General features: G+C 43.6%; 1 protein-coding gene across 1 annotated transcript in view; it reads right to left on the minus strand.

The window, feature by feature from the left end:
• RFTN1 (raftlin, lipid raft linker 1) overlaps nt 1-24,625 on the minus strand; it is a 193,654-nt gene that overhangs the window by 57,710 nt on the left and 111,319 nt on the right. The window contains 1 exon segment of the mRNA XM_047737591.1: nt 810-1,149. Within this exon segment, the coding sequence (XP_047593547.1) occupies nt 810-1,149 (340 nt within the window).

Genomic DNA, 24,625 nt, shown 5'->3' on the forward strand with positions numbered 1-24,625 from the left:
CTCTGCCAGTTTCCAGCCTGGGTGAAGATGTACTCTCCCAGCCTCAGTTTACTCAGCTGTACAATGGACAAGGAAACCACAGCAGCCCACATCGCAGTGATATAGAGAGAATTAGGAGATCAGTCATGTGAGGTGCTTACTGGGGCAGGGCCTGGTGTACAGGAGGTACCACTAACCGCTGGTCACTATCATCGTTGTTACGTTGTTATCTGAAATGGCCATGTTAACGTGCACGCTCTAACGGCTGCTACAACATAAGAGGGTTCACACATTGGTGGTCTCTCCGTGGCAGTATTCCCTCCACAGTGCGGGCCTGTCAACTAGACACACTCCCTGAAACCGCGTTTTTTACAGCTGAGTGAGCTGAATCACCAGTTCCCTGCCCAATTCGTCTTCCAAACTGGCTCTCTGGATTTCTCTCTCTGGGTGGACATTCAAAACGAACAGACTGAAAGCGGAGCATCGATTCTGCACGGGTGCCCTGCACATGAACACTTCCTGTGCGAGGAGTGGGGTCATTCAAGGGCAGTGCAAGAGCGTGGGGATAAAATCCCTCGAGTCCTAGAATCCACTTCAGATGTGACATGTTGGAGCCACTGTAAGTCAATTTCATGTAGTCCTGCTCTCCCAGAAGTCATACATCTGTAAGCCACCAGTCAGGAGGCACAGAAAAATCCAGATTCTCCTGCGATGGACTGCTGTCTGTACATTCTCATTCCATTTCTTTTTCCTAAAATGCCGTGGGGATTACTGGAAAGCTGTTAGGCTCTCTGTAAGTGGGTCAAAAGTACCTGTGTTGACATACTTACTTCCGGAGAGTGGCTCCTCATGCACTTCCAACAGGTCACCATCTGGCCCATCCAGAGTCTTGCTCACCCTGTGTGGGGACAGTTCTGCACCGTCCCCTTCTCCAGAGGGCGAGGTGGGTTGCTCGGCAATGGGCGTCTCCCCTCCAGGGCCTTGGCCTGGCTCCTGGCTGCTGTCTGTCCCCGCTGGAGCCCCGGGGTTCTCGTCCTCCCTGCACCTGCCCAGCTCCTTTTCTGCAGCTCTGGTGTCCGCTGGGGGGCTGCTGCCTGCTGACTTCGCAGGGCAACCATACTGAGGTATGACACCCACGAATTTCAGGCCCTGACTTGCAGCCTCTTGGACCTGTGAGGCAAACAAAATGAAAGGGACTGGGTGAATGGAATGTTCTGTCAAAGGTGGGCCGTGTGCAGCATCCAAAACACCTCACTGAAGGCGTCTGTGGCTGTTTCAGTCTCCGACATGAAATCTCTCAAGGTGGCAGATGTCCATGTCCCCTCTAGGCAGCGGCTACACCCTAAGCCTGGTCCCACTGGGGACAGACGGCATGGGGCTTGCCCTTTTTAACTATGAAGCATGTGGCTAGACAGGGCTGAGATTCCCTTTCTTTGAAATACTGCATCAGTCCTCTGTTGGTTATTTTTTTTTTTCTAAGAGGCTACAAGAAGGTTCTAAAGGATGAGTTGGAACAAAGGGTTTGAAAGAGGAAGTTCATTTTGGTAAGAGTTTGTTTTTTCATTATTATTTTTTTTTCTGATGAATCACCTACTTCCTGCCAATCAGGCTACTGTGTAATCCAGTAGGTCTATATAGCCATATACTAACTACCAGATGACATTTTATGACCCAAAGAGCTTCCTCTTTTCAACAATGGTTTTGGCAGAGAAGGGCGGAGGTGGGGAAAATCACCACCGCATGAAAGCTGGTGTGCACGTTCCCCACAGCGGGGAAATCTGACTGACACCTGCTCCGTAGTGCTCTCCGCCTCTGCCAAAGGCACCCAAAAACCACCCAAAAAAGCAACCTGCAGGTGTTGCTTGGGCAGACTCATGAGTCTCCAAGCCATGGTGCACACCATCCAGTCCCGGCCACAGGGAACTTGCTTCTCACTTCCTGAGCCCCCAAGATTGGGGGGCTAATGGTCACGCAGAGTACCAAGGCACTTTAACTCTTCCCTCCCTGACAAATAACCCTGGCAACTGATTTTAATAATCACAGGGGAAAGAAAAATGGAAAAGAGTAGCCAAATAAAATCAAGCAAGAGCTATTCCAAACTAGGAAATTGGCTTTAGGGGACTTTCTGGGCAAGGATGCTCAGGTCACTTTACAGCTAAATCAGGAAGACCCCAGAGTTGTACAAGTCTTAGTCACCAAACCCTTGAGTGGATGACCTCAGAAAATCTTGAGGCTTCTGCAGGGATCATCCACCATCATTTGAGAATTAGTAAGAAACGCCAGCATGGAGCTACTCTAAGAGATAACCAAGCCGCGGCAGGCCTCCTTGGATGAACCACCCTAACTTACAGCCAAAGGTAATTTTAGTTCAGTACTGCATATTCTGGAAAGCAATCTAGAGCAGTTACAAATGTACAGTCCAGTCTTTCTATAAAATCTAGCCTGTGCTAGAAATAATGACAAAAATAGGAGAAATTACCATCTAGTGAAGACCTACTGTGTCCCAGGCACTGTACTAGGCATTTTCCATAAACTGTCTTGGCATTTTCCATAAATCATTCTGTTTAATCCTTCAAAGACCATTACAAAAAAGAAACTTTCCATGAAACAAACCATTTCCCATTCTGAAAATTCATTTCTCGCCTATTAATCTGTGATACCCACCTACTTTTAGAAATTGTTTTGGAGGGCGCCTGGGTGGCTCAGTGGGTTAAGCCGCTGCCTTCGGCTCAGGTCATGATCTCAGGGTCCTGGGATCGAGTCCCGCATCGGGCTCTCTGCTCAGCAGGGAGCCTGCTTCCCTCTCTCTCTCTCTCTCTCTCTGCCTGCCTCTCTGTCTACTTGTGATCTCTCTCTGTCAAATAAATAAATAAAATCTTTTAAAAAAAAAAAAGAAAAGAAATTGTTTTGGAAAGCTTTTGAAAGCAGACCAGGTAACAAAAGTTTTCAAAAGAGAAGAGGGGAAGATAATACTGTCTAAGAACCTTAGATTAAGGGAAGCTGCTGGCTACAAAGCCTAGCTCTGAGCTTTCTGGCAACATAGGCAAAGCAATGGATCCTACAAATCTCAAATGAAATGAGGAAACGTGCCAGGTCCATAAGAGAGAAGCATAATTTGGAGGCAAGGAACAGAGAACTTTGTTGTAGGACTCCTGTAGCACCATGGTGTAAAATGTGTCTTCCTCAGTTCTACAGAAAATGAAGAGACATTTTTCTTACATCACTTATATACTGTTAACCCTTGCTAGCTGGCTAGGACAGGAGGCTACAGCACAGGGGTGCAGCTAAAGCGATGTGGTCCAGGTAGCCATGGACAGCTGCATGCGGGCGTGTTTCAGAGCTGGGGACCCTGGCCATGTTCGTACTGACACCTCCCATTCCCACTGTAGGGGATGGAGGTGGCTTTTTTTCTGACCTTAATTTTCTAAATCTGTTAACTATTTCACACATGACTTGCCTCCACTTCTTCGGAAGGGGTTTGGAAACAGGTTTTTTACAGTTTTGAACATGTGATGCAAATTCTCAAGGCACTAAACCTGTAGTAAAAGTAAACGAAACCTAACGGCCACAAATTGTCACATGTGAGAAAATACTATTAATAATTTCCAGATGTAGCTCCTAGCGGAAGGACCTTGAGCCATCTCCCCCCAGGCTGTAGACCTCTGTTTCAGCTGTCAGTCCCCTACACTCCAGCGTGGCTCACTCCTTCACCAATTGCAAATCTGAACCTCTCCGTTCGCTGCGGCACTGCAGGAACAGGGACCCTGTGGGCACAGGGTCCCACACTCGCACCCAACCCCTGCTACGGGTGTCCCACCCACAGACAAGACACCTCTGAATGCTGACGCATTTTGAAAAGCTGGTCCCACTGAGGGCTCAACCATAGGCCAGTCTCAGCCTGAGCCATGGGGTTTGAAGGCTAAAAAAGGCCTGGCATGGAGCTCGAGGTGTGAGACTCTGGAACCAGAGTTACACAACTTTCTAGGCCTCAGTTTTCTCACCCATAAAATGCAGGGGACCTGGGGGAATCATACTTCTCTTGCAGTTGCTCTGAAGATTAGACATTCCATATGGCAGGTGTGTGGAAGGAGAGGCACAGAGAAGGTACTCCTAACTGTCACTGTTGCTCTACCCTCGCTCCTTATAGGTCCCAGGTTTCTGTGACCCTGCCGAGATGGCTGACAGTCACCCAGAGTAAGGAGGCGAGGACTCTGGACACAGGCCATTATCCCAGTCCTCTCCTTCTTTACTGGGACTTGAAATTGGAGAGGCTTTTGCATTAATCGGACATGTGCCCTTCATGTCTTAATAGACAACCCTCATCTTTGGAGCTACTGTACTTCAAACTTATCCTCTATGCCAGGGGTTCCCAAAAGTGGGGTCCCTTATTAGTAGCACCAGCATCACCTGGGAACATGTTAGAAACGTAAATACTCAGGCCTCGCTGGCTCAGAAACCATGAATCAAAACCTCCTTCAGATTTGGTCCCCAAATAGGTTCTGCCTAGCACCTTCTATTTCTGGATCATGACAGAATCATGACATGAGGGTAGGGCCGAGAGACTTGTGTTTTAGCAAGGCTTCCAGTAATTCCAGTGTACCCCAAATTTGAGAACCACTTTTCTAGAATATATATGCCACGGAGGCAGAGCTTTGTGCATGGCTTTGTCCGTGGTGCTAGAATGATGTCAGATGTAGAGTAAGTATCCGGGCAATGAACGAATGAATACAATAAATAGTGAGTGAATAAGTATGTCTCCATTCCCAGAATGAGCTCAGTGAAGGTGGGGATGCAGACGGATGAATTTTTCAGTTCCAGAATTCAACACACTGTATTAAGTTCCTACACTGGCCCAGACTAACATTGTACTTAGTTGCTGGGAGTACAAAATAGGAATCCCAGCTCTCAAGAAGATTCAGCTAATTATTGTAAATAGATTTTAAAAACAATTATACCAGCAAGGCACAAAAATGCTTATTTTATAATGTGATGTTAAAAAAAATCAAGATTCTAAACCTTATAGACATAGTATGATGACAGCTATGTAATATTTCTATTAGTGTGTAACTTTTCAAACTTTTTCTAATGAGTATGCATATGACTTTTATAATTGAAAAATGTAAATACTCCACAAATTTCTTATACAGAATGATAATATAGTATCGGATATACAGGCATAGATATGACAGTGATTATTTCCACCTCAAGGGGAGGCTGAAAAGTTTCTGACAGGTCAGGGCTGTAACAAATGAAATAATGTAATACAATAGGAAGAGGTGAGGGGTTTGAGAGAATTGGAGTGTGTATGCCTCACTTTACACATTCAAATTCGATAGGCAAAACCTATTTAGGGATCAAATCTGCAGGAGGTTTTGAAGGATGAATAAGAGTTCACGAGATAGGTGAAGGAAAGGGAGAATGGCAATGCAGATAAAGAGAAAGAAGGCTTATCATGGCAAAACTAGACGGTCTGAAACAGCCTGATATATTGAAGTAACTTCTATACATGAATATTTCTGGATCATGACCGGAGAAGCCAGGAGTTGGGGGCAGGGGCTGGAAATCAGAAGGGCCATATCATGGATGTCATTGAAAGCCATGCCAGCAAAGGCTGTGGCTTCACCCTGCAGGCCAGCATATTCTCCAACTTTCCCACTGTAGTAACTCCAAGAGCAGAGAATGGAGGTCTGAGGGCAAAGCACGGGATTTCTTTGAATGCTCGTCTTTTATCTTAAACACTAATGAGAATTTTGTATCCTGCACCACAGTACTGTACACTATCAAAACTTTTAAAAAGATGCCAAAGTTAAATGCCTCCCTCCCACCTCCAACCCAAGCGTGACAGAGAAACTCATGTCCCAAGAATATGAAACATCTTTGTGCATAAATCTTTGCAGCTCTGCTTACTTCCTTTGGGTGGATTCCTGGAAGAGGAATTAACGGGTCAAGGGATATTAACTTTTCAAAGGCTTGATACAGGCTGCCAAATTGTTTACCCGAAGTGGGGAGTAGTCCTTTTTAACCGAGGAACCGCATTTAGATTTTATAAAGATCAATATTTGGCTAGACCCTAAGGGCTTCTAACTCTAGTACAGCACTTTTTTTTTTCTCTTAAAGTCATTTGACTATGTTAAACAGATCCTTGTTTGTTTCTCATTCACTCCGTTATTCATTTGTTCATTCACAGCCTTTACTGAGCAAATCTCCTGAGCGTACTAATGGGGGGCACCAGCTGTCATTTGTCGGGCTTCACCCTCAGCCACCTGGTCTCCTCACTCTGTACTCCCCCTGGTGACCTTCCCTACTCACTTGGGTTTAGTCACTAGTCACATGTTAATTATTCCCAAATTCGGACTCCCCAGCTGTGACTTTCCTCTGGAGTTCACACCTACACAACCGATGATCACAGCTGCCAGCTCCACCACTGGAGACACAGGCGTCTTCCTGAGCTCTTGCCTTTCTCCAACCCTATCTGCTCACCACAGCCTGCCAGATCTATCCCCCCCATCATTTCTGGAATCCCCCCCCCCATTCTCCATACACCTAAAATCAATTTATTTCAGGTCTCATTCTCTGCTGCTGGGCACTGCCATTTCTCCAAGCCATACCAGGTCCTCATGAGCATGGAGTTAAATTAGTATGGAAGATCAAATCATGAACACCCAGGTCTTCTTGTTATGGAATTCCCTGCAGACAGGCACACACATGCCTAAAAATTTCTCTAATGACTGTGATTATTAAAACAATAACTGTCAAGATTGTATAATGCTTCCACAAAGAACATTAACGTGCATGATCTTAGGCCCCAAATAAAACCTTACAGAAGAGGACACCGGCTTTGGGACAGTTCTGTGACTGGCCGAACTACCCAGGGCTAATCACAGGCCAAGTCCAGATTGAGCTCAGTATCCTAGACCCACCCCAATGCTCCTTCAATGGTACCACCCTTTCTACTGGATGTAATCTAGCCTGTGCCAAGATGCTCAGTTTGATACCAGTGTAAACTGAAATATACCTGCACCCACCTTCTTATTTCTGCTACATTTAAGAACCACCAAACCCCCAACACTTAGAGGAGTAACACTGCTGGTTTAGACAGCAAAAATGAAGTAAGACCATTTTCAACCAACCAATCCAAGACTTCACTCAACTGCTCTGTAATGAGTAAGCACAAATTTGATAGTAACTCTATTTTCCCAACTTAAAATCAGAGATTATGATGTGAAAAATATTTTTTTTATTTTTAAAAAATTTATTTCTATGAAAAGTCTCAACTTGTTATAAAAAATAAGAGCTTCTTTGGTTATGCATATATTTTTTAAAGATGTATTTATTTGAGAGAGAGAGAGAGAGAGATCATGAGCTGGAGGGCACAGCAGAAGGCAGAGGGAGAAGGAGACTCCCGCTGAGCAGAGAGCCCGATGCAGAGCTGGATTCCAGGACTCTGAGATCATAACCTGAGCCAAGGCAGCCGCTTAACCGACTGAGCCACACAGGTGCCCCAGTTATACATTTAAAGAATCACTTTCACGAAAAATAACATGACCTTGGAATCGTCCCAGAAAATCAAAGATGTATTGTCTGTTACTCTGCTTTCAAAATCAATACCCGCTGCTAAAGATAAGTTCAAATATACACACCACTTTTCCCTACTTTCTGAAGGTAGTATGTTCCTGTGAAAGCTTCTGTTGATTGCAACGACATAAAGCGAAGAAACAATTACCATTAATTTCTATGGAAAAAAATTTGAGCAGTCCCAGACCCAAAAAGTAACCTCTCTTAAGCCTTTCTGATACCTTAGGACACATTTTGCTGACAGAGGCACAAAACAGATGGCGATAAAGCACAGACGCTCATGGACACAGCTCAAAGTTATGGAGGCTGGAGGCTGAGATACGGAGTATAGCTCCTGGGGAAGGAGACTGGTAAGCTCACTGTTGCTGTTTGGGGTGCACGCTGCCTCTATGATGGCTTACAGCAAAACAAATGGATGCTATTTTTGCTTTTTTGTCTTTTTTTCATAAAAGCAAAAATCCTTACTGGATTTCTTCCACTTGGTGAAAACAGGGACTAAAGTAGGTTTTTGCAAAAGGGAAGTGGCATAACATGAATGCTCCAAAGGTGGGGGATACTTGCACTCTGTCCAGTGTGTGCTTGTGTTTTAGAGGACATGCATTGGTCAGGGGGAAGCCAGTTACAGAGACATGGAACGTGGGCTGGACTCTGTAGCAATGGAAGCTATCTGTAACCTGGAGAAAGGAGCATAACAGGCTCCGGCTGACCAGTCAACAAGAATCAGGAGGGCCCACAGGCCATACTAGATAGCACGTGTGAAGGGTGGGAGTCTGTCAGAGATCACCTTACCAGAATCTAGCCAAAAGGGTACTGAGGTTAATTTTATGTGTCAGATAGCTAAGCTATGGCGATCAGTTGTTTGATCAACACTAGTCTGGATGCTTCTGTAGAGATATTTTAAAGATGTGATTAACATCTTAACTCACTTTGAGTAAAGCAGATTGCCCTCCGTAATGTGGATGGGCCTCACTCAATCCGTGGAAGGCCTTAAAAACAAAGACTGAGATTTTCCCAAAGAGAAATTCTACTTGTCGACAACAGCCTAGAAAATCTGCCTGAGTTTACAACCTTCAGACTCAAGACTACAGCATCACTCTTACCTGAGCCTCGAGCTGGCTGGACAGTCTTGCAGCTTTGGGACTTGCCAGTTCCCACAGTCCTTAAAAACCAATCAATTTTAGTCTCAGTATCTCTCTCTCTACAGATAGATCAATCACTAGATAGATAATCCCACTAGGTCTGTTTCTCCAGAGAATTCCGACTAATACAGGAGGAAGACCAGGAAAGGGAGTGAGAGATGTAAGGTAGCACAGGTCAGGCTGATAAAGGTCTCTGAATCTAAACCTGACTTGGTGGGAAATGAAGAGATAGATGACCAGGAGTTCCAAAAAGGCAGGGAGAGAGACTGTGTCCCACCCAGAAACAAGATCATTAGGACTTAATCTAGCATTGATTCAAGGTCCCAGGGGAGAGGTTAGAAGCATGGCAAGAAGGTTACTAGTGGTCCCTATTGTCCAGATAAAGGAAATAGCCCCACCCATTTTGAGGTGGGAGAAGGTACATTCATAACTGGTAGAGTTAACTTCTACAAATTATAGGCAGTTTCTAACTCTATGATGAATTTGATGGGATTCTCACAACACATTAGCTCATTAGTGCTAGAATCAGAACCTCACAGACTTTTAACAGATATAGAGCTGTGCCCTCCAATATGGTAGCCATTAGCCAGGTATGACTATTTAAATTTAAATTAATTCAAATAAAATTAAATGAAAAGTTCAGTTACCAGGCACACTGGCCACATTTCAAGTGTTCAACAGCCACTCATGGCTAGTGAGCATATTATTGGACAGTGAAGATACAGAACATTTCCATCATCACACAATAATAAATATTATGGGCAAAATAAATCATATAAAATACTGAATAATAGAAACAGAGGGTTTTTAAATTTTTATTTATTTATTTATTTGACAGACAGAGATCTAGAAACCATTTTCAACAATGACTTCAGAGGCATATAACATAGGGAAAAGACTAAGACTCTCTCTCTCTCTCTCTCTCTCTCACCCCCCCCCCACATTTACCCTAGACCAGACCACTGCCCACTTTGACCCTCTCCCATAATTCATGGGCCAGCATTCCGTGACAGCAGACATTTTAATGCCTTTTGGGATTTATGAAATATAAAGAGAACCTAGAGAGGCATGCACTTATGTCAAGAACAGACACAAAAGTGCTGTTCTGAGTTGCACGGTTACACATGAGTCTTTACGGTGAATATTTTATCATATGCACACAACCGTTCTCATCTTTTGTCACCTAAACTCTTGTACAGCCTTCTGAAAAGAAAGGTTCAAAAATAACACCGGTTTTAGCTCAAGTCTGAAGATGCCCTTGATATTCTTACGTGTTAACATTTAGCTTTAGGAATTGAAACCTTTACTAAGCACTGTTGGGAGTTTAGCACCATTATCATACAAACCTGCTGGTATTGCGGTTTTCTCCCTTAATGACTGGGAGGTCTCAGAATGAGTCCTGGACAGGGAGTCTGAGACCTACAGCTTTGGCAACTCTGCCACTCACTAGCGATGTGACTGGTTAAGCCAGTGGATCAATCTGAACCTCAGTTCCCTCATTTACAAAATGGATTTAATAAAACCCATTCATTCATTCCATACCTCAACACCTTACTGTGTGCTAGGAAGTAGGAGCAGGGGACATGATAAGGAGAGGGACGCCTGCACTCTCATCGTAATTTGATCCAGCTCAAGGGGTAACTTAGAGACTCTGAAGAATTAACGTGTTCAATCCTTCTCCAACTGTCTGTTGCTCAATTTGAAGGGCCACCACTTACCCTTGTCCCTGGCAGGGCTGGGGTTGGGGGGAAGATGTACTGCTTTATTCTCCTCTACTATTAAGGGTGATTTGGTAGGAAGCTCAGAAGATGCTGGAAGAACTTGGAAAGCTGCAAACTCCCTTGAAAACAAAAGGAGGAGGTGGAGGCCAGTGTCCTGGTGGCAGTAGAGAATGGATACGTCCTTTGGTAGCTCTCTTCAGGGCAGGCATTTCTGACAAAAGGAGCTTTATTGGTCCTCATTACCTGCATTAATTGACTTAGTTCTTTCATTTAAAGTGTGCCTATAATTTCATAATCTATTAAAAGTGCAGTTATGGGAGTTATAAATAAGTAGAATGGATAGGGTGTGCTGTTTAATTCTTATTCCTCAAAGATCTTCAATTAGTTATTGGTGCCCCTGAAAACCAACCCACTAGAGGACTCCAAACCTGTCAAAAGTCTAAATCAAAGATGCAAAAGGGAGGTAAACGAGGAAAGGCCGATATGCAAGGAATGACTCAGCGGTATCTCACATAGCAGCCAAGTGGACAGTAGGGAAGGGCCAGAGCTGGACCTTAGGAACACCTGAAACCAGTGTCTTCAGCACAGTCAGGAAACTTTCTCCAAGTTTTGTCTCTCCTTTTATTTGTTAGCATCACTCTTCTTTCTTATTTAGGACAAATTTTCTCCATGTGGCAAGATACAGGATCATTGCCAACTTCTGAGTTTTCTGCTTATAGCCTAGCTACTGGAGATAGAATGCCCAAACTTCCTGGTTACACATGGCAAAAGATCCCAGAGAAGGGCTCTGATTGGCCCAGTTCAGATGAGGTGTCCACTTCTGGGCCAATCAGCTCTGGCCAGGGCAGAGCTGGAGGGCTCCCATGGAAGTCATCTAGCTGGATTGTTGGAACAAATGTTAGCAACGTGAAGAGGTAAGAAAGTACCGTAAGTTATGTAGAGGAGAGGAAATCCTCAGTATGCCTGCACAGAAAATCCATAATCACAAAAGCTTACATTTATTGAGTGCTCATTGTGTGCTGCAGACTATTTTAAGGGCCAGATAAGGGTTAACTCGCTTAATCCTTATAATAACAAGAGAGTTTCTTTTTCATCCCCATGTTACAGATCAGAAAACTGATGAAAGGAGGCACAGAGAGGTTGCAAAGTTTGCCCAAGGGCACACAGCCCGTAAATGGCAGGTAGGATTCAAACCTAGGCAGTCTGGTTTCAGACTCCATATTCCTACCTATACTGTTCAGCATTATATTGTCTGTCTTATAGCCTGTACTCTAACTCATATTATGAAATAGCAGGGCTTGATTATGAAGATGGTCAAATCTAGAGTCTGGACTTTTTACTCTGTAGGCAATGAGGTGCCATCACGGTGTCTGAGCAGCAGTGACACAATCAGGTTTCTCCCGAGGAAGATTGAACCATCCACAGGATGTGGTATGGATTGAGGTGGGGGTGACAGTAACAGAAGCAAGCAGACGGAAGGCAAAAAGAGTGGTTGAGGCCCTGGGAGTCACTGCAGAGGTTGTGAGAAAGTTCACAAGAGCTACGCTTGCCTGGGAAGGATGTAAGTGACAGACAGATGGAAGACCGGAAGTACAGACAGCAGTCTGCCGACTAAAAGGACAGACACCAAAGGACTCTGATGTGCTAAACTATTGGCCATCACCCAAACACGGACATGTGTGAAAAAGGTGGAACTATTAGGAATAATGCTGTGATGACAGGGACGAGTTGGAACTAAGGAGGCTGAGGCATATGGCCACCTAGTTAAACATGACCAGTAGTGAAGGCCCAGAAAGCTGCTTTAAAAAAGACTCCCATGACTGCTCTCTTTCATCCTTCCCCGCCCAACATGTGGTCCGCTTCTTCCATCACTCTCCTGCTGTTACATCCTTGGCTTTCTCTGCCTGGCCCCTCCCAACATGTCGAATCCATCCCATCCCACCCTGGGTCACAAGGCTGGCTCGAGGTCTTCCATCTAGACCATGAGTAGACAGTGTGCTGACCAGCAATCCCTCTATCCACCCCTAGCCAGCCCTCCTGTCCTCCCCCTAGAGGGCCTCCCCAACACCTTGTTCATGCCCCTCCACTTTTAAGAAGCTTTGTTCTTTTATCATTCAAAGTTCGTCCCCTTTGGGGTCTAAGCAGATCCCTCTGTTTGGGAGACTGTTCCACCCAAACCCCCCATGACCAGTTTCTCCTAGCTACCAGGGTCCTCTCTTCCCATTGATGGCCCTCCCTGAAACCCCAGTCTAAAAAGTGTCACCTGGTCACGCTTCAACATATCTCTTTCCTTAATTTTCATCATATCACTTACTTGCACCTGTTTCCTTATTAACTTTTATCTTTCCCAGTTGAATGAGAATTCTGTGAAGACAAGAACGTTGTCTATTTTGTTCCCTACAGTGTCTCCAGCATCTGAAACAGTTGTTGGTACCTTATAAGTCCTCAATAAATATCTACTAAAGGGAAGAATAGGAAACAGATGAAATTTGCAGCATCTGAGGTTACTTCTAAGTGGAACATCTATGACTCTACAATTTCAGGAACAATACATCTGGGACCAATAATGTTTTGCAAATAACATTCAATTGAGATTTTGAAAATCTGCACATCATTTGCTACTCATCTCATTTTAACAGTGAAAAAAACCTGAAGCCTAGAAAAATTAAGGGGTTGCAGGTCCAGGGGTACATCTTAAGAAAGCCAACTGTTAAAATTATTTGTAGTCCCTTGAGTTTCTAGTCCATCTCATAACAAACCAGGTCAATCTTTCCCTCAGGCAAAAGAAAATATACAGCAATAAACAATTTGTTCATATCAGTACTTCTTATCAAGGTAAAAAAAATGCCTCATAACTGGGCATTCCTTTGAGCCTTCTTTCTTAAAGGAACTACCTTAACATGAGACTATGCATTTCTTTAAAAAACAAAATGGAACAAAACAGCTAGAATTCAGAATCCCGGAGCTGCTGAAGTTGACAACCCCAGTTTTATACTTTGGTGATACCGGTGACCCTGGAATTACAGGCTTGGGGCAAAGAACCTTAAGGGCTTATTAAGACTCCTAAGAATGTTCTGGAAAACCAGTTTTAGAGTCTTCATGGAACTCAAATCTCAGCACCACAGTTAAATGATTGAGGCAAAAGAACGTAAGTTTAAAGAACTTTAACCAAGAGCAGATGTTTCTCTTCACACCACACTGCTTTAACATCCAGTATTTGCGATTTTCTCCCCCGTGCCAGTCCCTGATTTACATAGGCCTCCAAAACATTGATGAAAGGCACTTGAACAAAACGTTGAGATGGTGTGGTTGGATCAGTGCTATCTTAGTTTTACCTCTTGGTTTTTTTAAAAAAAACAAAACAACCTTTTCTATTCCCATGACTTCAGACCAACAAAAATATAACATGGTCCTAATGGCATTTGAAACCGCCATGGTAAACAGAGCAGTTAAACTAAGTACTTGGGGATGGTTTTCATTACAATGTGCTAAAGAAATGAATGTTTTATTGTTCCTTTGTAAATACCCTGGAGAACCCCGGACAGTTCTGGAAGATGGAAATGATTTGAGGGAGTTTCAGATCTCATGAAGATATGTGATCTCTTTGAGTAACAAACAGGATTTATTTTGGGGGGAGGGCTTTGCATTCACTACCATTGAGAATTACACTTAAAATTATTTTCAATGTCCAATAACCCTTATATTCAATACTCAATTCTACTTTTTGCTTTCCTTTTTATTTTTATGTATTCCATATTTGCCCTAGCATGGTCTCAAAGTTCTCTCCCCGTAGAATGAACTGTAAATGAGCACAGCATGTTCAAATTCATGTATGTGGCGGATTGTATGTTCCAAAGATGGCCACAACAGGATTTCACGTTCCAAAAGGTCTGCTAGAACCGTGCCACCAAAAAGCAGAGTCTATGTCCTTCTACTTGAACCAGTATGAGCTTCTGTGATGGTTTTGACCAATGAGTAAGGCAAAGTAAGGTGAGGCCTTGTCATAAAAGTTCAATGAATGTCCACCTTGTGCTCCTGGGATGCTTGCTCTTAGGACCTAGCCATCATGTTTTGACGAATCCCAAGAGCCTTGGAGAGGCCTGTAGCCAGCAACAACTTGTCAGCCATGTGAGGACGTCATCTTGAAGATGGGTCCCCCAGCCACGTGAAGCTGCCCCAGGTTACACCACGTGGAACAAAGATTAATTATCTCTGACAAACGCTGCACAAGTTGTAGATTTGTGAGCAAAACAGGATAGTTCATTACATGGCAACAGACCTCTTAAAATACAGCAGTCCTCGCTAACTCATACCCCTGGGAAGATACCAGACTAGAGCCATTTCAAGTCAAACCCACATCTTTTTTAACAGATGCAGCTAGCAGCGCTCTCAAATATGCAGAAATGTAAACAAGGATAACATGAATACTTCCAAGAAGTGGGCCTTGAGGGATACACTCACATCGAAAGGTAAGAAGGGTTTGTAATTAGCGTCACAGTTTGTGATGATGCATTCAAACTGCTGGGATGAGCGGGTACTCAGAGGTAAGCACTGCCTCTGCAGCGTGCCTTCCATTATTAATCGGCTGCGCAAACCTGTAGACAAGCATGAGCTCGGTTCTTGTTTATCACAAGTTACAAATGTGCAGAATGTGAATTAATGATGACATTTTACTACTCAAGAATGACACAGAATAATGCCCACATTCCCAGGCACCATCAGAGTCAGGAGGGGTTGTAAAGACCTCTGCTAAGCATGAGGCTCAGGGAAAAAAATTCGTCTGTGTTATTCTTCAGGTGTCCTAAAAAGAGTCTTCCATTGCCCTCTGGGGAGGGTCTCAGAAGGTAGTCAGAGGAGCAGCTGCGTCTCTCATTCAAAACGGGAAGTCACTGAAAGGAAGTTTCTACACCAACTGAATGATAAAGAGTTCCATCAAAAGCTAACCTTATTTCTGTCAGGAATGTATTTAAACATTTTCTTTTAAAGTTTCTCCATCTTTTCAGGTATTTTCTTTTGACTTCTACTCCCTGTGTCCTCCATACACCAACCTTTTCCTCCCTGAAGATGCTTTCTTTATAAAACCTTCTCTGTCTTCTGCTCCATAATATCCTTATCACCCCATCAATAACACCCTTATTGCCTCCACCGATAACATCCCCATCTCTGCTGCCAATAACAACCGCTTTTAAAGAAAACGTGGTATATGTAAATGATGGACAACCATTAACAAGAAGGAAATCCTACCATTTGCAACAACATGGGTGGACCTGGAGGGCGTGATGCTAAGTGAAATAACTCAGGCACGAGACGACAAATACTGTAGGATAGAACTTATCCATGAAATCTAAAAAAGGCAACTCACAGAAACAGTAAAATATGGCAGTAACCAGGGGTTGGGGGTGGGGCAGGAGAAACAGGGAACTGGGGGTCAAAGGGTACAAATTTACAGTTATAAGATTAATATGTTCTGGGAATGTAATGCCCACCGTGATGACTTTTGTTAACAATACTGTACACACTGCATAATGGAAATTTGGTAAAAGAATAGAGGTTAACGTTCACACCATAAAAAAAAGGTAACTATGGATATGTTAATTAACCTTAATGTAGCAATGACTTTACAATATGTAGGTATATACAATCATCATGTACACTTTAAATTTACACAGTGTTATTTGTCCCATATCACAATAAAGCTGGGGAAAAAAATAAGATTCCCCACTACTCCTACCAATATACCATTCCTATCACCCTCACCAATAATACCGCTACTACCCCAAACAATAACATCCCTAATATCCCATCTGATTACGTGCCTACTACCCATCCTCTCCAGCTACCTTTCCAATATGCAGGAATACTTCTATAAGGCTAACAGAATGAAGATGTAGATTAGGAAGTAATTAATTAGATGGGAAACTTTGGTTTGATCCATTTTCTCTGACTGCTTAGGCTAGATGTGTAATAGCTGGTTATTAGACTACTTGGATCTTTTGTCCAAACATACATATCCTTGTGTTCCTTTTACAGATCACAGCACCACCCACATCATGATAATCTATCTTAGTTTTTAGTCCTGTAAGCACTTAGGTCAGAAGTGATTCAACAAGTGAATCATTTAAAGTTTTGATTTTCCTCACAACATGCTTTTTTCAATTGGAGTCTCACTCAGACCTCAACGCCAACTTCTAACCTTAAAAAAAGAAAGAAATGTGCAAAAATCTTATATTAAACCCTTATATACTTATATTATATTATAAGTACTTATAATATTTTATAATATATATTATATTATATTATATTATATTATAAATACTTACAATATAAAAATCTTATATTAAACCCTTATATTAAACTCCAGTCACAGTTGTTAGTAAAGGGGGAAAGACAAAAACAGTTATCACTCAGCAAACATTGATTTACTGGATGGAGAGCACAGGGAATACTAAAATGAGCCCGTCTGGTATTCAAATCCAGCATGCCACCATCATAAACCACAATAAATTAGTCAAATAAACCTCTTTGATGAGGCTAGACTGACCACAGAATCACAGAATATTAGAGATTACCAATGTGAAAAAGCCTCATTTTACAGGGAAGAAACAAAGAATTCAAAAGTGTTGTGCCTTGCTTAAGTCACAAGTTTCCCTTACCGGAATCAGGAGAAAATTCTGGAATTGGACTTTTAAAATTCCAGAGTTCTCCTTGAGGAGGCAAGTCAGTTCCAGTAAATGAATACTCTGTGTCCAAATGCTCTCCCCCACCTTTCCCCACAAGCCTGTTCAAAACCACCGATCCCTCGGGGCGCCTGGGTGGCTCAGTGGGTTAAAGCCTCTGCCTTCAGCTCAGGTCATGATCCCAGGGTCCTGGGATCGAGTCCCACATCGGGTTCTCTGCTCAGCAGGGAGCCTGCTTCCTCCTCTCTCTGACTGCCTCTCTGCCTGCTTGCAATCTCTGTCTGTCAAATAAATAAAAAATCTAAAAAAAAAAAAAAAAAAAAAAAAAAAAAAAAAACACCGATCCCAGCGTGACCTGCTCTCTGAGTGGGAACTCTCCCCCAAGGCAGTAAAGGGGAAAACCTTACAGGGTGGTAATCCTGTCACATTGGTTCTCAAAAACCCTCAGAAAGACTCCACATAATCTCAAGCAATCCAAGTGAAACCTTCCAGTTTCGGGTGAAGATACAAGAGGCAGCCTAACTGCTTGGCAGGATAAACTCCGCTTCTCAGAGGAGTACCCCACCCTCCGCATGCCGTGGGGCCGCTCCAGATTCCCACATTCATTGTCTGTGCTGGATCCCACACAAATCTGGCAGACAGGAGGTCTCACTGAGTGGGGATGTTCGCCACCTCTGAACAACGCAGACGGGGAAGTTCAACCTGTGCTGCGAACCCGACGTGTGTTCACTGACGGTGCATAATTAGCACTCAAAACATGTTCCATCTCATAAAGGAAGAAAGATAGAGAGATAGATGCATGCATGCCACTTTGGAAACTTTCCTGGTGATAACAGCAATTTCCATATTTGTAAACGTGTCTGCTGAGAAGCACGGAGTAGAAACGGGTGACAGGAGGACCTTCACAAGTCACTTCCAGAAAGGGTTATACTCAACAGGTTTCGAACACCCTGAACACTGGGAAAAGTTACTGCAAGTTACAGGGAAAAAGAAAAATGTATGAACGTCTGTCTCCTTTATCTTCACTGCATTACCTCTGAAAGCATCTTTCTACACAATTCTGATATCGCACAAGCCTCGGAAACCCACCAGCTCTCGCTCTTTCATTCCATAAATATCCCCCGCACATCTGCTGTAGGACCTACACTCTTCTTGGCATGGAAACAAGAGACAAGAAACAATAAACATAATAACCAAGTGAAGAGAGTAAAATAGCTCTGGGAGGCAAAAAGAGCTATAGGGGAGAGAGATCGAGAGAGAAGAGTAAAGGGAATCAGGAGGCTGGGGAGTGGCGAGGCATTAGGTGCTCTTTTTAAAAAAAAAATGGTGGGCAGGGTGGGTGGGCTCACTGAGAAGTGAACTTGAGCAGAGATCTGAAGGAGGTTAAGAAGTCAGCCAAGCAGATATTTAGGGGGAGTAAAGTCCATACAAATGATCTCTCCTGACAAAAGTTAAAATAGCATTCACTAATGGCAATATGATGACCCCCCCACCACAGCCCCCCGCTGTAAGCTGAAACAGCCCCATACCCATACCCAGTCCCACGCTGATCTCCTGGCTACATTCTGGGTTTTACCCCATAAATGTTATTTCTCAGGAAAGAGGGAATGCATTACTTCACACATTGCAAGACTTTTTACAAAGTCTCTCACAATACAAGGGCTCCCTGCCACTTTATTTTGAACAACAAAATGCTTACTAGGGAAAACACATTAATCAAAACTGGTTTGAGAACTTAATTAAAGTCATCTGATGGACTTAACTTTTTAGGAGGGAAACACATCTAACAAAAATTTAAAATAATTCCTGTGGCATGAAACAACCTTTTCGGGGGCTGCAGCATGCATGTTTCTCAAAGACGGCATTTAAAAAAGCCGTGTACAAATTCTATACACAAAAGAGCAAACTACCAGCACCCTGATGGGACTCACAGAGTGTTGACTGTTGAGCAAAAAAGGCCATTTACAAGAGATTCCACTTATATAAAGTTCAAAACCAGGCGAAGCTAATCTTTGGTGTTGGAAATTACACAGGCTGTCTCTGGGGAGGAGGTGGGGGGAAGTGACGGGAGTGGCCAGAAGAGGGCTTTGGGCTATTCCATTTCTTGACTTGGTTGCTGGTTACCCAGGTGCATTCATTTTGTGCACCTCACTGAGCTGTACACTTAGGATTGATGCATTCTCCTGTATTTACCTTATCTTTAATAGAAAGTTTTTAAAAAGGGCAATGCAGAGTAAGGGGTTACATTACGGAGATTTCTCATTCACCGCTGAGCTGGATAAGAAAAAAAAAAAAAACAACTATCCTAGCGTTAAACGAATGAGTTTTTCTTACTTAGAGCTTCTAGTGATGGCATCACTCATGAATCTTTAAAGTGCTGGATTCCAAACAACTTGGATGAAAGTAAATATGATGAGCTTGAATCCTTATTTTAGATGCCCCAAAAAGTCACTCTGGTGATGATAAAGATGCTGAAGGCAAAGATGCATGAAAAGAGTAGGAATAAAAATGTTTCATGAAATGTAAACATGGGGAGAAAAGTATTATTTCCAAATGGCTGTATTTTATATGTCTAAAAAAGGGCAGGCACAACTAAATTAATACTTAATATTATAAACAAAAATTTAAAAGGCTGTAAAGTTGCTCCAAACTGTGTTCTGGATCTTTCCATGGGGAAAGTTTTCCTCTCTTATCCAATATACGCTATGTACTGATACTGTTCCTTGCTTCTTGTGGCCAACAAGACTCAACCACAATTTCTTTTTGTGTCAACTAGAAAACACGGAGAACTGAAACTGCTTAAAAGAAATGAACCCCACAAAACTATGCTGTCCATGATAGCAACCACTAGCCATAAGTGGTTATCAAGGACTTATAATGTGGGCAAAGCAATGAAGGAGCTGAATTTTTCACGTTATTGAATTTTAATTAACTTCAACTTAAATTTTAAAAATGAAGCAGTAGAAAATAATTCTTTTTCTGTTAAACACAACCTTATTTTGTAGGATATTTCACTTTAACTGTTGGAAAAGTAACATCCAAGTTGAGATGTGATACAAGTGTAAAATATATACCAGATTTCAAAGATTTCATTTGAAAAAATATATATAAAATATCTCATTACAGGTTGAAAACATAGTATTCTGGTTATGTTATATATATATATATATATATATAACAAAGCATAGTACTAAACATAGCTAAATAAAACATAATACTAAAATTAATTTCACCCTTGTTTTTACCTTTTTAACATGTCTACCAGCAAATTTTAAATTACATGGGTGGCTGAAATTATATTTCTATTGGAGAGCACTGCCAAGGAATAAAATGCCACTTTTGATTAGCAACTACAGGGGAGAGATAAAAGAATGAGAAATCAAAGCTGGAAAAACCAATATATTTGAAGATCTGATTAACAACTATGGTGGAGTGCAGGGTGGGGGGGGGGAGAAAGAAGAAAAGGGGAAACGTGCCCAAGAAACCAGTGCTTCTTTTATTTTTTTTTTATTTATTTATTTTTAAGATTTTATTTATTTATTTGAGAGAGAGAGAGATCACAAGTAGGCAGAGAGGCAGTCAGAGAGAGAGAGAGAGGAGGAAACAGGCTCCCTGCTGAGCAGAGAGCCCGATGTGGGACTCGATCCCAGGACCCTGAGATCATGACCTGAGCCGAAGGCAGCGGCTTAACCCACTGAGCCACCCAGGCACCCCCAGTGCTTCTTTTAAAGGCCCATGGTCAGATAAGCACGAACAGACCCAGACAGCAGGGCAACTGCTATCTATGATTCCACAGCTGTCAACAAATCCAATGACCTAGTTTTTGCTGGTTTTGTTAGAAGATTGCCGTGTATGTTATTAAAAAGCAAGAAGAATGACAGAGGCGCTGAGCACATGTCTTTCTAGAGTGACAAAAGAGAGGAGGGAGTTCTAAATTGCTCTGTTCCAGATTTTCCCTTCATTAGAGGTTTGGGGGAGGGTTAGGAACCACCAAGTGTCTGTCTGGGCATAAAAACTTGTTTTAGCAGAACAGAGAAAGTGCAATAAAGTCTTTCACGCTTGTGAGCAATGGCCATTGTGTGCAGCTAGGAGACACTAGGATCCCACTGTAAAAAGAGAAGAGACTGACCCCTCTGCTGCTAACCACCTGTGATTGTCCCTGGTGGGGACAGAAATAGGTGTCTGGGAAAGAGGAGAAGCAAGGGGAGAGTTCTTAAGTTATACCTGAGAAATGCCAAGGTAAGGTAAATCAGCAGGTTGCTTACTGAAGACCTTTTCAGAACCTTGACTCTTTTGAGGAGCATCATGACCCTTTCCAAGAGGATTTACAACATGTGTGTTCCCCAAACACATGGACTACAGCACCCTTTTTGCTGAGGAGCACTGCAGGAAGGGCACATTTTCAAGAAGCACTGGCTTAAGAGGAAGAAACTCCAGATCTATAGCTCCTTGGGGCTTTACCCTCAGCCCCAAAGGAACATCACTGTCTGCTACAAGCAGAGTTTGGAGGCGCTGGGAACTAGAACGTGGTGGTCATCCCAGCTCAGCCAGCACCAGACTCCTTCCGATGCCGACCCGACTTCAATAGCTGTGAGAGCGAGGAACATCTCAAGTGGGGCCACAGCTGTGTCCTGGAGAAGCACACATCTTCCTCAGGTTCAGCACCTCACAGGCTGGCCTACAGCCAACCAAGCATCCGGCTCCTCCTTAAAACCCTTAAAACTAGAGAAAGTTGTATGCGCCCTGTCATCAACAGCCTTCTCCCCACAAGTGGGGATGGAAGAGATATCAGCCTCCCACTGGGCCAAATGCGACCCAGGAGGGTGGGAAGGCATCCTGAGAAGTCTGACACCCAGGCTGAATTTCTCCTTAGAATAAAACATTCATGGGCACCTATTAGCCACCTCTCTTTTGACATATCTTCTCTTTTCCCTCTAGTCTTTTGTCTGCTCCACTAGCCCCTAGAATGTTATCTGATTCCTTGGTTTTAGGGCAATTTCTCTGCGAAGACCACAAAGGAATGCAGGACTGACAGCCACAGGCTGCCCACACAGCCAATAATAGGCTGCTTTCTGTTCTAGACACATCTAAATGCCATTTTAGGAATCCCCAGTTAATTCTGTTTCCGATTTAACCTACAAGTGTGCTTATTATTATTATTTCATGCACTATGTGTTGCAAAAGCTAAAAATTACATATAATTGCAATGCTTCACACATGAGCAAGTTCTAATCCCCTTGTTGGGTGTTAAAATTCAGTTGCTTAATAAAAAATTACATTAAGGAGAACAATGAAGATAATTCAGCAAGCCCATGGAAAGGAAGAACGTCTTAAATTTAAAAGTGGAAAAAAAAAAAAAAACCAACCCACCCCACAAGACCAGAAATCTCAGAACCAGGAAGAACACAGGAACATACACGAGTTCTATGGGGTAAAGGACAGTGGTTTTTAAGCATAACGCAAAGACATTTTGGAACAGGCCTTGTGAAATGCATGCTGGAAAGGGAGAAGCCACCAAACCACGTTCCACAGAGGTGGCCAATGACCTCACAACCACACCACCTTTCTGATTTGTAGTCTTGGTGCACGAACAGGGTTGACAACCCTCCCTTGCTGAGATACCGTCAACCTCTATCACCCTCTCTGTTCCAGTTTCCCTCAGACCTCTTAGTGACTTCCTTTCTGCCTCTTTTCTCTGCATGGCAGTCAGTGCTGGAATTCCCCAGGGCTCAGCATCCTTCCTTCCTCAGTGATTTCATCCATGATCAAGTTTCAATTAGCATTTTCCAGCTGGTGTCCCAGCCCAGATGGCTGCTGTGAGCTCCTGCACTGGAGAAATAAGGCCCTGGTCCATAGTCCTCCTAATCTCAGCAAAGGCTCCTGTCCATTCAGTTGCACAGGCCAAACCTGCTCCTCTCCACCATACCCTGTTACCCAATCCAATTTTGTACTATTCTCTTACCCTGCTGAGTTCCTTGGCTCCATAGTTCTCAAGTCAAACCTCCTCTCCACACCTTCACTCCAGCTGTAAGCGAAGCTACAATCTCCAATCGTCTACACAGAGATACTCCAACAGTGTCCTACCTCCACCTACTCCTGCCTCCAATCCAGTCCTCACATCTCTTCCCAAAGTATCTATCTGGTATCATTCTTTAGCTCCTCCTTAAAACCCTCCAGTGACTTTCCATTGCATTTGGGGTAAGACCCAAATCCTGAGCCCAGAGGGGAGTCCTAGCTACCTCCCCAGCCTCATTAAGCAGCACTTACCCTCCTTTCTCTGCGGTCAAATCACAATGGCCTCCTTCCTGTTCCTTGCACCAAACGTGCTCCCTCCCACCTTGTGGCCTCTGTCCAAGCTATTCCCTAACCACTAGCCCCGACTCTCCCTGCTTACCCTCCCTTAGATTGCAGTGCAAACACCACTTCTTCGTACAAAGAAGACTGTAGCCTGGGTCAGTGTCTCTCACCATGTTCTGCTCTGGAGCATTACCCATTTGTGATTATGCCTCCATCAGGAGACCTGCTCCGTGTCTGTGTCCTCAGCTACACTGTAAGCTTCATGTGACTAGGGACATTACCTGCACTGGCTCACTAAGGAATCCCTGGACACCCCCACATAGGGGTCCCCAATGATCTGTCAAAAGAGCATGAATGCATTTTGGCCCACTGCTGCCGGATCTTGGATTCATGCAGAGAGAGACAATGAAGATGAAGAATTTGTCCTGTTTTTTTGGGGAGTGATCTAGACAAACATACAGCTCCCTCCCTCCCCTCAGGCTCAGATTAACTTCAACTAAGTTCCCTGGATAGAACAGGAAGGTCTCAAGTCAAAGAAAATAGCAAGGGGACAGAGGATCAAGAGGGGCTGGGGCAGGAAAGGCACTTGATAAGAAAACAGAGGCCTCCAGGCAGCAGGACTTATATTTTCTCTCCACTCTGAGCATCTAAGCCTATGAGGGTCTGCCTACCACCTCCCCAGGCCTGAGGACTGGGCATCCAGTCCCATCAGCAGCTGATGCCCAGTCTCTGGGCTCAGCCAACCTGGGCCTGCCTCCACCTTTAACTCACCTCTGACTTTAACTTTCTCCTCTCTACTGGTAGCTTTTAGCTCCCACTGACAGCAAACAAAACTTCCTCCACCTATATCCTGAGCCACCACTTCCTTTCTCTCTTTCCAAACTCATAGGCTCTTAAACCCATGGAGGGAGGCCATCTTTACTGTTAAAAACTGCTCTCGCAAGATTAACCAATAGCTTCTGGTGGCCAAACCCGGTGGGTTACCCAACCAGTGGCTGCTGACTCGACCTCTTTCCTTTTGTACTATTCTCTTACCCCAGATTCTGTGACATCATGTTCTTCCTTTTTTCCCCTTACTTCAGAGAAGTTCTTTCTTTTTCTCCTTCTCTGGGTCCTCCCCAGTACTCTAGCCATAATGCTCTCCTCTCTCCCCTCTGCAAGCACAATTGTTCTCAGGTCATGACTCCACCCAAGGCTTTGCCACCTCAACCAGTGGCTATTCAACGTGTGGTTCTCA

This window comes from Lutra lutra, chromosome 1 (genome assembly GCF_902655055.1).
Source record: "Lutra lutra chromosome 1, mLutLut1.2, whole genome shotgun sequence".
Taxonomy (NCBI): domain Eukaryota; kingdom Metazoa; phylum Chordata; class Mammalia; order Carnivora; family Mustelidae; genus Lutra; species Lutra lutra.